Consider the following 15,887-nt stretch of genomic DNA (forward strand, 5'->3'; position numbering starts at 1 on the left):
ACATGCTTGTTTTTACTGAACTGTTTTATCAAACCATACCCAAACTTCCTGATGACCATTTCCATCCCTTAGAAATATTCAGAATTGAACACCAGTAAGGTTAACAGGCTCTCCTTAGTACCAGTCTAATTATGTGACATGTGCCCTATGTATAAAATCTCTATGCATGTTTGAAGTACTATTTGGAATAGTGATTCACCTTTATCACTTTTTTTGAAACTGAACAGCAGATATCAAATGTGACAGGAAAATCTGTTGTCTGATTTGAAAGTTTGAATTCTTCATGTATCTTGAGGGTACTGAGTGAAACTTCCATTTTGACCTTGATGATGTGTAATACTGGATCTTTAACACGTTTACTACTGTGTGGATTTTTGGCAGATTTGGCACGTGACCAAAACATGACTGGATGCTGCTTACAACCTCTTCCTTGTGACTCTGGTACGTTTCACAGTTCTGCAAGATGGTGCCATGACTTTATGGTAGTCTTTTCTTCTGCCTCGGGGCGCAGAGTGTTAAAGTTGCAGTACTGCAGTCCTAAGCTCTGCTCACGACCTGAGTTTGATCCCCGGCGGAAGCTGGGTTTTCAGGTAGCCGGCTTGAGGTTGACTCAGCCTTCCATCCTTCTGAGGTCGGTAAAATGAGTACCCAGCTTGTTGGGGGGGGAAGTGTAGATGACTGGAAAAGGCAATGGCAAACCACCCCATAAAAAGTCTGCCGTGAAAACGTTGTGAACGACTGGTGCTTGTACAGGGGACCTTTCCTCTGCAGAATCCCAGCGCAAACAGTTGCCAGCCTTCTGTTGAGGTCCAGAAACAGGATGAAATTTTTTCTGGTGTACCAATACCCAGCACACCTGTGAATGCAATGCCAGCTCTGCAATTATCTATAAAGTTGTTATACCATTCTTTGCTGAAAAATCTCTTCAGATCCACTTTGACTGGGCATCAGGCAGCAGAGATGTCTGAAGGCTTGTCTTTTAATTGGTATTTGCAGCCTAGTATCCCTACATTAGGTTGACAGGGTCCAATGTGTTGTAAATGTCACTTGGACTTAGTTCCTTGCCCAACCTGATTTCTAAAATTATGCAAGAAGGTGAGGGAGTCGAAAACAAAAATGATTCATGCATCTTACTGAGGATGTCTTTCCAAAGTCATTGAAAGAGGCATGGGTCCTGTTTTTAAAAACCTCTCTAGATAAAAAGGTTGTGGCAACTTCTTGCATGGTTTCAAACTTACCTTTCTTATGGAGGATCATGGAAAGAGTGGTGATGAACTACAGAGTTTCCGCAGATAACTTACGTGCTCTTGGCCTTTTTCAATCTGGCTTTAGAACTGAGTCTGTCTTGGCTGCTCTGGTAGAAGGCCTTAATTTCCTGAATCTTAATTATGAAAACACTAAAGATGTTCCTTTTGCAACAGATCTACGAACCAGGCAGAAGAGGCCGAAGATGGGAACTGTAACAGTTATAATTAAGTCCATGTCCTTGTTTTTGCCAATGCAGGCACTGAAGCTATGTAGTACAACTATGACATTTTGGGGATATGAAAGGCCATATCTTCTACTATTGTTTTCTATTCTTCCTGGATTGACAGTGCAGCATTTTTAGAGGAATATATTTTGATCACACAGAAAATACATATTGCAACAGAACTCCGCTATTAAAACTGACTTATCTAGGCCATATGTAAAAGGTATAAAACATATAAGTCCCATTATCTCTTTATGTCATTAAGCCTGCCACTATGTGTACTGGCATGCACTAATATCTACAGTCAAATTACATTTTTATATATAATTCTAGCTCTCCCTGCAATACACTGAACATTATTATTGTGTACTTAACCTAATCACCCAGACCTAGATCTCCCAGATCCTAATCACTACACTGGCTCTCATGAGTCAGTTAAGATTTCAAAATTAACAAGCCAACAGAAACATGGCTTCATATTAAATCACCTCAACAAAACAAAAAGTGGTTTCATATTAAACCACCTCAACAATTTCAGCGCAGTGCCGTTTTGCCTACTCATGCATTTCTGGCACCTGCTTGCTTAAGTTTAGTAATAAAATCTAAAGGGCCTTAAGTACAACAAGGAAAAATGGGGGAAATAGAGACTTTAGGGGTCACTTCTTGCTAGTTCACTGACTAGTGAACTGCTAAGCTTATCCCCACAAAAGTCACAGCTGCATACCCGTAACTTAGGCAAAATCTTTATGTCTATGATCTTGGAAATATATTTCCAATAGATGTAGAAGCACACCCTCTCCTTTCTTATGAAGCAAAAGTGACACAGCATTTCTTCCCCAAAAGCAAAGAACAGACTCTGCCATTTCCCTGACTTATTTTGTAGTGATAGCCATTATCTAATCTCAGAATTCCCAAAGTACCCCCACACTAACAAGGTTGAAGATCCCTGAACTAGCTGTTCATCACCGGAGAAACAACAGTACACGGGTAGGTAAGCCCATGTACATGCGATGATGATGATGATGATGCAGCCCAATTAAAAATTGCTTTTATCTATCCTGTAAATGGTCTGCAAAGGCTATCAAATGAAGTCCTACACCAGCTAGACCTTAAAGATGCTTCTAAGGGCAAAACACACTGACTTTAAAACTACCACTTGACTCACTAGTGCATGATGCCCACACATCATACAATGCTACCAGTAGTGGTTTGGTACAAATATCCTTTAAAAATCCAACAGTAGGCTAAACAACAGTGAAAAGTACAACAGATAATGTGCAAAACCTGAGGTTCAAATCTGCAATCTCCTGGGAAAGTATTCAATCAGACTCCTTTTCCAGTCAATATTTCCTTTTAGCATTGTAGAATCCCAATATTCAGAAAAGGAGACAGCAAGGCAGAAACACTGCAGGGAAAACATCACCCAAACGTTATTTCCTTCTGACCTTGAAAAGTTCGCACAGGGAAGAACCTACTGATGTGTGAAGAGAAGTGCTAAGCGCACCATTAAGTATCAAGTCCATTAAAGTATGAAATATAAACATTTTCAGCATAATACTCATGCACAATGATACACCACATTCAAAAAAGAAACGACCTTGATAATGCTCAACGTAACAAGCAATGAATAAAATCACTAATCTCCTGAAGTTTACAAGATGAATGAAAAGGAATACACTGACATGATGGCATTAAAGGGGGGGGGGGAATTAAGCCGCCATTTTAAAACGCCTTCAGAAGCGTCTGTTGGGAAAATGGCTCCCTAGAACGCCGCCACAGCGCGGTGGGGGAGGGGTGCATACGCAGAAAGCGCGCGGGTTGCGTAGGTGGATCGTCTGGGGGGATGAGCACAAGACAGAATGGCAGACGTGAGCGAAAACGAAGGGGGGGGACGGGCGGGGGTATCGCGCGCTCGCACCTCACACGCTCTCCCCCCCTTTCCTGTCCTACAGACGATCCACAGGCCTTCGGTATCTTCCCGAAGACGACAAGACGATCGCACCTCACACCACCTTTCCCACCGCGCACGCGCCTAAGAACGCCCCTCCTCCAATCTACCCGTTTGGGGAAATTACAGAAAAAGGAGGGAGGGGAGCCGCACCTTTCTTTCTCTCACGAGATGACGCGTGGCTGCTAGGGAGCCGGTTTCATATGTCACGTGGTCCTGCCTCGCCAATAGCTGGGGAGCGATGATGACCCTCCTAGTCTTTTGTTCACAGTGTGCGGCGAGAAGAAGCAGTGCGGCTGTAGAGGGAGGAGCAGCGGCGGTAGCAGACCGAACAAGACGGGGAAAGGAGGGAGCGCGGCATCTCATTTTTTTGTTTGTTTTCTCCTCACGATATATACCTATATCGAGAGAGAAAAGAAACTCAGGAATTGGGGGTGTAGGGAAAACGGGGGGGAGCGTGATTAAGATTCGTCTTTCCTCTGCAGTGCTGTGATGCGAAAAGAATAAGGCAAAGAGGTTGTGTGGAAAGAATTATCGCGCGCGCCTTTACGAACAGAACTGTGGCGGGAAGGGCGCGCAGCTCTCGAAAAGATTCTGGTAGTCGCGTTTCCCGCGTTCTAGATTCTAGAGAGGCTTCTGAGGGCGGGGTGCGCGCGCTCGCTTTCTTCCCGGAGGCGTAGGGGAGTTAACCAACGCCGTCATGGCATTCACCAACTACAGCAGCCTGCAACGTGCTCAGCTGACGTTCGACTATCTTCACACCAACTCGTGAGTAGGAGGAGGGGAGAGCAATGAGGGGCTAGAATGCAGCGTTTAGGAGGTCTCTTTTGTTGCTCATTGCATTCACAACGGTTGCTAATCCAAAAGAAGGAAAAGAAATTAAAGAATATTGGATTCATTTGGAAGAATGGAAGATGAATATCATAGGAAGAACGCAATGGCCTATTTATGGAAACTCCAGCCAAGATTCAGCATTCTCAATTTCATCCACCTGCATGAAAATGTGACTAGGATTTTGAGGAATCTGCTGGCTCAAGGAACAAGAAAAGAACAAAATGGGCAGTAAGAAAAGTTGCCAGTGAAAAATAATACAAAGGCAGGATGCCGGTTTAGAGAAGATAATAGTTTCATGATCATAATTGGTGCAATATTTTCTGTGGAACTAGTGTGGATAGAATTGCTGATCTTCTGAGGTGCCTGTGTGTGTTCCTTGATAAGGTTATTAAAGGCTTTGTAATGCCATAACTTTCAGTCAGGGAATGTCGATTTTGTGGGAATATTGCGGTGTCAGAGTACAGAAAGTATTTATTTATCTAAGCGGCAGAAGTTATAGAAGTGGGTTCTTTAATACCAGTGTAGAAATTGATTACAGAAAAAAGGTCCCAAGGTCATCAGGACTGCTAAATAGTTGAATATGCAAATCGCAGAAGATGAGTGGGTGATAGGGCAAAAAATGTTAACGTTGGAAACGGCACAGCAACAGATTCGTAGCAATAAATCTATTATGTTATCTTATTTAACAGAGCCCCGTGGTGCAGAGTGGTAAAGGTGTAGTACTGCAATCCTAAACTCTGCTCACGACCTGAGTTTGATCCTGGCGGAAGCTGGGTTCAAGTAGCCGGCTTGAGGTTGACTTGGCCTTCCATCCTTCAAGGTTGGTAAAATGAGTACCCAGCTTGCTGGGGGGAAAGTGTAGATGACTGGGGAAGGCAATGGCAAACCACCCCATAAAAAGTCTGCCATGAAAATGTTGTGAAAGCTAAGTCACCCCAGAGTTGGAAATGACTGGTGCTTGCACCTTTACCTTTTTAAATCTTATTTAATATAGACTTGATTTGGAAAAGTAACAATGTGCTGTCATGAGTTGCTTGGCTTCCCTTTAGTGGACAGTAATAGAAATTGAAGAGCTAGTTTCAACTACATCTAGTTTGCTAAGTGTTAAGTAATGCATTCTACTTTTGAAACATAGTGATAGTATAGGAAAGCTGTATTTTTTCCAATTTGATACATATTCTGACTGGATTTGTATTAAAACAGTCATATCATGGATGTTCTGACCAGGAGGAAGGTGCAGAAACAGGATAGTTCCCTTGTCACTGGGAGATCATTAATTGCTAGGGTATAGACTTAAAGGAGCATCAAGACTCTGCCAAAGTGGAGGTTCAGTTAAGATGATCTGTCCCCAGAGTCAGATGGATCCAAATGGTTTTCTGATGTGAGGGCAATCTGGCTGCAACATCTGTCATCCCATTGATTGCCAGGGTTGATTCGGCTGGCTGGGTGTCCCCTCCCTCACTGCTCCATGTGCACACTCTGTGGAAGAGGACAACAATCCCAGACAGTAGTGTACCATTTTTCAGTCAAGGGGATATGATAGTTTATGGGTGATTTTTTCCTGATTATAAGGTTGGCACTGCTGTCAGTGTCCTGGTTCACCTGTAGAGAGGAAACAATCTGGCAGTTGGCATGATAAGTCTTCGATGCCATCTTTCATGTCTTACACCCTGGGTAACCCCTAGGTTTGTTGAGCGACTGCAGACTATGAAAAGAAAGGAGAGATGGCTAGAGCAACATCATGAATCCAAAAAGATAGGCAATATAGCTTTTTTTAAAGTCTACTTATTGGCAGTGAAAAAACTGATACTTATCCACCACCATCACATCCTCACAGTGGGTTGGATTTAGCCAACTTTTCTTCTGGTGAAAACCAACCAAACCCAACTAAAAATCTATGCTGGGATCACGGGACCTGAAATGACAAAAGCCACGTGGGACTGAGACTATAAGAGCAGCGAGACTGTGTGAAAAAGCAGGCTGGATCCAATCCATTGTAGGCCTGTGGAAGTCTTCTGGGTTGTCAGGAGCCTATAGAGATCTGGCCTGTGGTACTTAGATGACTGTTTGGTGGCCAGCTGTAACCAGATTTACCAGTGCTTTGTGGTGGTCAGTTAGTTACTAGGGTGTCAGCTTGTCCAGTTGCATGGGAAACTTTTCAGTTTGGGGATATAGACAGGATTTTTAGAAGTTTTAGATCTGCTGCCTGCTCCTTGTTCCTTAAATCTGCTGAGGAGGTCTGATAGATTGGGTCTGGGAAACAGTAAATGCCTCCTTAAGAGAGGGGATGGTCACTTCAGCCTTGGAACAGAAGAAATGAGTGACATGAAGTAGTTTGTTTACTCCTAAAGAAATCGACTTTGGACCCAGAATAACGGTTGTCAGTCTCATATGTACCATTCTCATGGAAGAGTGTTCTGGACAATTTCAGGAATGAGGATTATTGTTCTGGATCTTTTCCTGTCTGGTAATGGGATAGACACAGCCATGATCATTCTGGTGGATAAACTGTTGGGAGCACAGCCCTGTTGATTCTCATGGACCTTTAAGAGGCTTTCAATACCATTGATAATGATAAGCTTCTGGACTACCTTTAGGGGTTGGGAGGAACCATTTTGTAGTGGTTTCTGAAAGGTAGGTTTCTGAGGGTGGTGCTGGTGGACTGCTGCTTGGCCCTCTGTGCTGTGGGGTCCTGCAAGGTTCCATCTTGTGTCTCATAGTTTCTGATATTGCCATAAAAGTGGTAAAGTCATCTGGAGGCTTGGGCTTGGATTTTACCAATATTAATATGCTCACCTATCTTATGTTTCCAGCAGATCCCAAGTAGGCTATGGGAACCTTGAACCAGTGACTACAGATGGTTTGGGGATGGGTACAGACTAATAATCTGAAGCCTAGTCACAAAGTAGTGTTGCAGGTGGGAGAAGGAATGAACCCAGTATTGAGGTGATGGGGCTAAACGCCCGCTAAAGGAGCAGATTCACACTTTGAGGGTTCTGCTGGACCTAGGCCTCTTGTTGGATAAGCAGGAGGCAGTGGTAGCCACGATTGCCTTTCATCAGCTTTGGTTGGTGTGCCAGCTGAGGTGTTTCTGGGTAAACGATATTGCTGCTGCAATGTATGTGCTGTTAACATTAAGGTTAGTCTCCTACAACATGCTCTAGGTAGCATTGCTCTTGCAGGGGATCCAGAAAGTATACATTGTATAGAATACTGTGGTAAGAAAACTGACTTGAGTGATTTGTAAGAATTGTGGCACTTATGTTTTGTTCCATCTTCAGTGGCTTCCAGTTTGCTTCTGGGCCCAGTTCAAAGAGCAGCAATTGAATTTGAAGTCCTATATGACTTGGGGCCCTCATAACTTAAGAACTACCTATTCCCATTTTAACCTGTCAAACCATTATGGCCCTCTTTTGGGACCCTACTTCAGGTGCCCATATCATCCGAGGCTGGATGGTGGCAACCTGAGAAAGGACAATTTCAGTCTTTTGGGCAAAACTGTGGAATTCCCTTGCTAGGGAGATTTGTCTTCCACATCATTACATTCTGTTTCTGTTACTGACCTCCTCCTTCTCTGTTTTTAATTGTTATCTGTATTTGTTTGTTTCCATTTGTATCCCAACCCCCCTGCCAAAGCAAGCTCAGGGTAGCAAACAAGGCCAATAGGCAAACTAAAACATTGAAGCCAATTAAACAGTCATTACAATAACATTAAGGTGCTGTAGTAATGATGGCGGTACTGCGGTCATCTTCATCACAACATATTCATATTCATCATATTCTCCAGATGCGCATCAGGTCTGAGGGCCGAATTTCATGGTGACCAGATCAATCTGTTCAGACAACTACTAGATTTAATAATCAAAGGCTGGGTAGAAGAGCTCCATCTTACAGGCTCTGCAGAATTGTAAGAGATCCCACAGGGCCCTAACATCTTTGGGGAGCTGTTCCACCAGCGCAGGGCAGCAACCAAGAAGACCCTTACTCAAGTTGCAGCCAGCCTAGCACCTTTGGGACCGAGGATCAAGAGGAGATTTTGAGACCCAAACCATAGTACTCTCTGGGGCACATATGGGAAAAGGCAGTCCCATAGGCATGCAGGTCCCTGGCCATATAGGACTTTAAAGGTAATAACCAGCACCTTAAAATGAATTCGGTATGCAATAGGTAAGCAGTACAGTGCTTTTAGTGCAGGCTGAATGTGTTCCCACCAGGAGAGACCCAATAACAGCCTGGGTGCAGTGTTCTGCACCAGTTGAAGCTTCCAGATTTGAGACAAGGGCAGCTCCATGTACAGAGTATTGGCAATAGTCTAGTCTTGAGGTGACCATAGCGTGGATCACTGTTATGAGGTCTCTGCGGTCGAGGAAGGGAACCAGCTGCCTAACTAACTGGAGATGGTAAAAGGCCAATTTAGCAGTGGTTGCTACCTGGGCCTCCATTATTAGAGAGGAGTCCAGTAGCACGTCCAAACTCCTAACTCTTGGCGCTGGCGGCAACTGTGCCCTGTTGAATGTTGGAAGTGAGATTCCCATCCCCAGGCTGCCATGACTCAAATGCAGGAACTCCGTCTTGGTTGGATTCAGTTTCAATCGAGTCAGCCACCCAGTCATGCCTTGTAACGGCAGGTCCAGATTTTCTTGGTCATAGCCCAACAACAGATAGAGCAGGATGTCCTCCGCATATTGGTGACATCCCAGCCCATACCTCTGGCAATCTGGGTAAGGGGTACCATGTAGATGTTAAATAATATTGGGGAGAGAATGGCCCCTTGGAGCACTCTGCATAATAGTGAATGCCTCCGGGACAGCTGCTCCCCTATCACCCACCACCCTTTGTCCCCGACTTTGGAAACAAAGGAGAGCCACTGGAAGGCAGGCCCCTGAATCCCAGTGTCAGTGAGGTGGTGGATCAGTAACCAGTGGTCATAAGAACATAAGAGAAGCCATGTTGGATCAGGCCAGTGGCCCAACCAGTCCAACACTCTGTCATGCAGTGGCCCCCCAAAAAACCCCAAGTGCCATCAGAAGGTTCACAAGTGGGTCTAGAAGCCCTTCCACTTTGCCCCCTCCCAAGCAGAGCATCACTGCCCCAGACAGTTCCAATAATACACTGTGGCTAATAGCCACTGATGGACCTCTGCTCCATATTTTTATCCAGTTCCCTCTTGAACCTGTCTATGCTTATAGCCTGCGTCGACTGCGTTGAATGCTGCTAATAGGTCTAACAACATTACTGCCAATTCACCCCGATTATAAAAATTAATTTCTAATATTCTTAGTTGTTCACTGCCTTGACAGTAATAATGTAGAAAGATAAAATAAAAATGTTTTCTTATTTAATTTTTTAACAATAAAATAGTATAGTATAATATCTGTACCATGAATTCTAGGCTGTGCTTCTTCCGTATCTCCTCCCAGTAGGAGAACTGAAAAGAGTGTCCAAAATAAAATCATTAATATATTTTCCTTATACTAAAAGTTAAATATATTTAGAACCTTTCAGATTTTTTGGAAGTCCATACCATCATAGATTGGAAAAAGTGAACAGGGAGTATTTTAACCTTAATTTGGTTTTAGTAGAATGATATAGTTGATCTGTGAAACTCACTGATAAAGTAGCAAAAGCCTGTGGTATAGTTAAGTTAGAAAAAGTTCTAAGATAAATCAGTGAAAATAGAAGAAACATATTCATTCATGTGCAGGGGTAATGTGTTACAATATGAAGTCTGTTGTCTTGCGTGTGTATGTTCTGCTTTTAAAGAAGATTGTAAGGACTTGTTTGATAAGCTGTCTATTTTGTAGAACGGTTTATTTTAAACATTTCCTTAGTCCTGATCGCTGTTGTAGAAGAGGCTTGGTTCTAAATTTTCCCTTTTTAAAAAGTCTTTCCAAATGATGGTGCACTGTGATAGCGTGGAGCCTTTTAAAAACTTATCAGTTGTATTTGCAATCTGTTTCATACAATGAAGTTGCCCCATGGCACAGAGTGGTAAAGCAGCAGTACTGTGGTCTGAACTCTGCTCACGATCTGAGTTTGATTCCGGTGGAAGCTGGATTCAGGTAGCCGGCCCAAGGTTGACTCAGCCTTCCATCCTTCTGAGGTCGGTAAAATGACTACCCAGCTTGCTGGGGGGAAAGTGTAAAAGACTGGGGAAGGCAATGGCAAACCACCCCGTAAAATCTGCTATGAAAATGTGAAAGCGATGTCATCCCAGAGTCGGAAACAACTGGTGCTTGCACAGGGGACCTTTCCTATTCCTTCATACAATGAATGATCAGATACTTTGGAGTTCTGTTCCTTAAAATAAACTATGTGGCATAGAAGTTTTGCCTGAATTCTCCCTTTATATTTTTTGCCCTTAATTGGTAATAAGAGCATACTTATGAATACAGAACGGCTTTTTGTTTAGAGAGAAGACAACATCATTACAGTGATCTGGAAGGCAATGGCATTAATGGTACCAGTGTACTCTCTTTTTACTCCTTTCTCCTAAAGCTGGGAAGGGTGATCTGCGGAGAGCATCAGTCAGGACTACACATTTTTCTGTACTGGTTCACGGAAGCTTCACCAAGAAGAAAGATGGAGAAAGGAAGTGACTCAGTTACTACTACTTGTGTTATCCTTTCTCCAAGTGCAGATGGATGAGTCACCAAACCTGAAGTTGTAAGAGAACCATATGGAAGCATTTCTATTCTTGCTGAATTTTGTTGGAAGAAATCTATATGAAAGTACTTCTGGGCTCAGTTGACTCCACAGCTAGCAGTGGCTTCCTGTTCCCAATATTTTATTAGGAAAGGCCAGGTTATCTGTTAGAATTTTTTGGAAGTTAACCATGAAAAATCAGAGGCTCCCCCAAACTCTGAGCCCTTGTTTTTTAAACTATTATTCATCCAAAACAGTAGGAACAAGGCAGATAGAAACTGAAATAAATATTGTTTTGGTTGTTTTAAACACAATTAGTGGTTTGCTTGTTAAGTACACTGTCATAATTGGAAGTCTTCTTTGGTTCTGAACTTTCTTTATTATTTTACTTCACAAAATGTGGCAAGAATGGGATCATAGCTCGGTTCAGGGCTTTTTTTCTGGGGAAACGCGGTGGAACAGAATTTCAGAACCTCTGGGGAAACAAAATTCTCAAAATATGTTTAAAAGTTCCTTGAAGAGCACCTATATGTTTCTCCTTCATTTTCCTCTTGAGAGTTCTGGTACCTTTTTCCAGAAAAAAAGCCGTGGCTTGGTTCGTCAGTTCATATAATAAGCAGAATCATTAGACTAACGGGGAATGCCAGACTTCAACTTTCCAGGTTACACTGAGAGCGCCTATGTTGTAGTGGATTTGAGCATTGGACCTGGCTGATTTGTGTCCAAATTCCCATTAAGACATTATCATTGTGTGATGATGGAACTGATGGAAATTGATCATAGATCAGAATGATTCATGTTACTTGATGTTCCAGCAGGCAAGGAATAGTTTAATAAAATGAATGACTGGCTAATAAGAGAATCGACACATTACAGGGTAAAACACCCACTTGTAAGGTTTGATAGTAAATATGGTTTGTAATAAAATTGTGGGGTTTAGTACTTCAAGTCTCTTTATATTTACCTACCTCATAAGGAAAATAAGTTAACAGATGCAAAAACTGAAATAGATTAATCAGTGTTCAAAAAAGGTAGTAGCAGGAATTATTTCTGTAGTGCAATCAGTTTTCCAGAGTAACAAGCAAAATAAAATAGAGATTCCTGCTCAGCAGATAGTTTTGAGTTCAGCAGTTTACCCTTGGACATACTGAATTTGAAGTAGCAAGAAATCTAGATAAAAATATTGATGTGTCAGATGGAGACACTGAACTAGATGGAGGGGCAAGAAGTCTGGTGTGGTAGGTGTAACTATTGTTGACATATACTATAAACTGAATGCCATGGAATTTGATGAAGTACTAAAAAGTGTGGAGAGACAGTACTGGGGACAGCCGTGAAGAACTACAGCAGAAGTGAGGGAGGAAAATATTACCTAAGCAATTGATCAGGGAAGAAGAGAACAGTTGAAAATGGATAGTAGGTTTAATTGTATGAGTAGACACTTGCTGCCATTTCCTGGATAGTCCGGTTAGCTAGATCTCATCAGGTCTTGAAAGCTAATCAGGGTTGACCCTGGTCAGTATTTGGATAGGAGATCGCCAAGGAATATCAGGGGTAGTATGCAGAGGCAGGCAATGGCAACTACCTCTGAACTATCTCTTTATGTCCATTTGCATATTTCCTTGAGTATTGCATCATGCTAGACTATGGGTGGAAAATGTAAACTGCTCAGGTTTTGGAGAAGGTTACAGTAGACATGGAAAGGGGGTAATACATTCTGTGTCATTTTTGCCAGTAGCTAGAGTTCTGTTACATTCAATGTATGAGACAAGTTACTTTAATTTCTGTGGTTGTGTGTATTGCAACTAAGTTTAAGGTGTTGGTATCTTTGCTCTGTGTAGGACCTGGTTATACAGAATTTGTAAACTGGCAAAAGAGATTTGCATCTTACAATAAAATAACTTTGTCAATGACAAGAAATCTTGACCAAGAATTGTAAATTTTAATTTTAGGATAAACCAAAGAATGATATTTAATCTGATGATTATTTAACATGGCACACTACTTTTGAATGTACTTGCAGATGTTTCTTTCCATATGTTTATAGTTTTTTAAATACAGTATGTTGAAGATATTAATGACAGTAGCAGGTGCACTTTTCAACTTTGTAAAAGCCTGTCTTGAATTTTAAAGACTTGTGACGTGGTGACCCTGAGGGGTTTGCAAGGCGAGGGACATTCAGAGGTGGTTTGCCATTGCTTTCCTCAGTGTGACTCCCCTAGTTTTCCTTGCAGGTTTCTCATCCAAATACTAGCCAAAGCAGACTCTGCTTAACTTCTGAGATCTGATGAGATCAGGCTAGCCTGGGCTAGGCTTTTTTTTAAGGACAAAATAGGAAAGTAAAGGTCCCCTGTGCAAGCACCAGTCGTTTCCGGCTCTGGAGTTATGTTGCTTTCGCAACATTTTCATGGCAGACTTTTTACAAACTGGTTTGCCATTGCCTTCCCCAGACATCTACATTCCCCCCCCCCCCCAGCAAGCTGGGTACTCATTTTACCGACCTCAGAAGGTTGGAAAGCTGAGTCAACCTCAGGCCGGCTACCTGAAAACCCAGCTTCCGCCGGAGATCGAACTCAGGTTGTGAGCAGAGCTTAGGACTGTACTGCAGCTTTAACACTCTGCGCCACGGGACTCTTATTTAGGACAAAATAACTCCCCATTAATATGGGAATAATTGTACCTATTTGTTGTTACCTGTGTTACTGATATCCATGTTACTGATTTCATAGAATCATAGAGTTGGAAGGGACTTCCAGGGTCATCTAGTCCAACTCCCTGCCCAATGCAGAAAACTCACAAACACCTCCCCCTAAATTCACAGGATCTTCATTGCTGTCAGATAAGTCAATCAATCAACATTTTATTTATATCCCGCCCTCCCTGCTGAAGCAGGCTCAGGGCGGCTAACAACATCAAATACAATAGATTATACAATAAGTATTTAAAATCAGTATCTAGCTTTAAAACAGTCTAATTTAAAATTAACATTCTGGTGCTATTTCCAATAAGCATGATGGTGAAAATCACTTAGGCGAGTCCCTCGGTCATTTAATCGGTAAAGGCCATCCCAAAAAGGATGGTCTTAAAGGCCCTGCGGAACTGTTCAAGGTTCTGCAGGGCCCGCACTTCTTCCGGGAGCTGGTTCCATAGGTGTGGAGCTACGATAGAGAAGGCCCGCATACAAGTACTCTGCAGTTTTGCCTCCTTCGGCCCAGGGATGGTCAGTTGGTTCTTCCCTGCTGACCTCAGTGCTCTCTGGGGTTCATATGGGGAAAGACGGTCCCTCAGGTAGGCAGGTTCTCGGCCATATAGGGCTTTAAAGGTAATAACCAGCACTTTGTAACGAATCCAGTATGTAACTGGCAACCAGTGCAGTCCGCGCAGCCCCGGCTGTATGTGCTCCCACTTCGGGAGCCCCAGTAGCAGCCTAGCCGCCGCTAAATATTAACATTTACAGATTGTAACTTCCCATTAACAATTCACAGCACTGAGCTATGTATTATGGAACTGGTATTTCATTTCTTATTTGGTATCTCATTAGTAACTTGAGATGACATTGTGCTGAATTTATTATGCCTTCAATATATAGAGAATTTGCTGCTGGCCTGGTTTTGTTTTTGTGGTCTAGCATATATAATGAGGTTTCTGTTTTCGTTTGGGCAAGAAGTACAGTTTCTAATTGAGCGGGTTTTAAAGATTAAATACAGCTTTAAAATAATAATCAGCATGTACTCTAATTCCAAGATTCAAAGTAACATTACTGATTCTATTTGTATTGCAGAACCACACATGAATTCTTGTTTGGGGCCCTTGCTGAACTTGTTGATAATGCAAGGTATGTTATGTCTTGCCGCTTGACTGCCACAGGCTAATTGCATTGTTGTGGTTTAGCTGGCTTACCTAGGCAAGTGTCTCCAGGTCTTTGTAGAAAGGAGTAATACTGTTTACATTCAGCTTTTTTCAAAAAGATTCCTGTTTTCAGGTTTATTCCTTATATCTTCCTTACTGCACTGGTCTTGTTTTATTTGTTTTATTTTAGTTTGTAACTTTAGCATGTTTTAAATATGTGTCTGAAAGAATAAATCAGACATTTGTGTCAGTATGGAAACTAAAGAATGAGATGATGGGAATATAGGATTTTGAAGATATTCTTGCAGAAAAATGGAGATGATGGAAATTCCTTGGAATGAGTAATTATTTTGTAATTCTGGTTGTACAGTTACCTGACCTGATGCTTGATTCTAAATGGATTATATTTTCACTGTAGCGGTTCTTAAATTGTAGGTTGTTGTAACTAGGGGTGTGCACAAAAAATTGGTATTTTTCAGGTTCAGTGTTTTTCCCAATATTCTCAAATCCCAGTATCAGTATGGTGTTGTAACCTTGGAAATATTCAATATTACCGAATTATTATTATTAATTTGCTCCATTATACCCTATGGAGAATCAAGCTGAGGGTATCTGGTCCCCTTGGGGGGCTGTTTTTTGAGGTCGAGGCACCAAATTTATAGCATAGTTGCTGGTGCCTCTCTTCAACCCCCCCCCTTCAAAAAGATTTAGTCGGGGTCCAATTCTGTGAACGCCAAAAGAAAGTGAACCCATCTATTGTTTCCAATGGAGTGAAAAAAGGCATTTAAATGCCTTTGCCAAGCTGCATGTGAAGTCCAAAACACGCATGCACATGCAATCTTATACCTTGATTACAACTTTGTTGGTCTTAAAGATTCCATTGGACTCAAACTTTGTTTCCCCACTTTCAGGATAATTTCAGAATTTTACAGGCCAGCTGTTTTTGGGTAGCCAAATCAGTAGTCCACTTGGTAATCAGCTAAGAAAATACCTGATAAATACCGATAAGGTATATACCAATATAAGGTATAAATATGGATAAGGTATTTATTGTGTACTTTCTTGGCTTGGGTTTGCCTTTACATAATGTGTGAAATTGCCATGAAATATAGCCTGGTGTCCAGTAATGCTGTATATTTA

General features: G+C 42.1%; 1 protein-coding gene across 1 annotated transcript in view; it reads left to right on the plus strand.

The window, feature by feature from the left end:
- The first annotated feature begins 3,722 nt into the window (after positions 1 to 3,722).
- Positions 3,723 to 15,887, plus strand: part of MORC2 (MORC family CW-type zinc finger 2) — an 84,089-nt gene continuing 71,924 nt past the window's right edge. The window contains exons 1-2 of the mRNA XM_060249071.1: positions 3,723 to 4,187; positions 14,680 to 14,733. Coding sequence (XP_060105054.1) covers positions 4,120 to 4,187; positions 14,680 to 14,733 — 122 coding nt within the window. The 5' untranslated portion in view covers positions 3,723 to 4,119. The remainder of the gene's footprint in view (positions 4,188 to 14,679; positions 14,734 to 15,887) is intronic.

This window comes from Heteronotia binoei, chromosome 11 (assembly GCF_032191835.1).
Source record: "Heteronotia binoei isolate CCM8104 ecotype False Entrance Well chromosome 11, APGP_CSIRO_Hbin_v1, whole genome shotgun sequence".
NCBI lineage: Eukaryota > Metazoa > Chordata > Lepidosauria > Squamata > Gekkonidae > Heteronotia > Heteronotia binoei.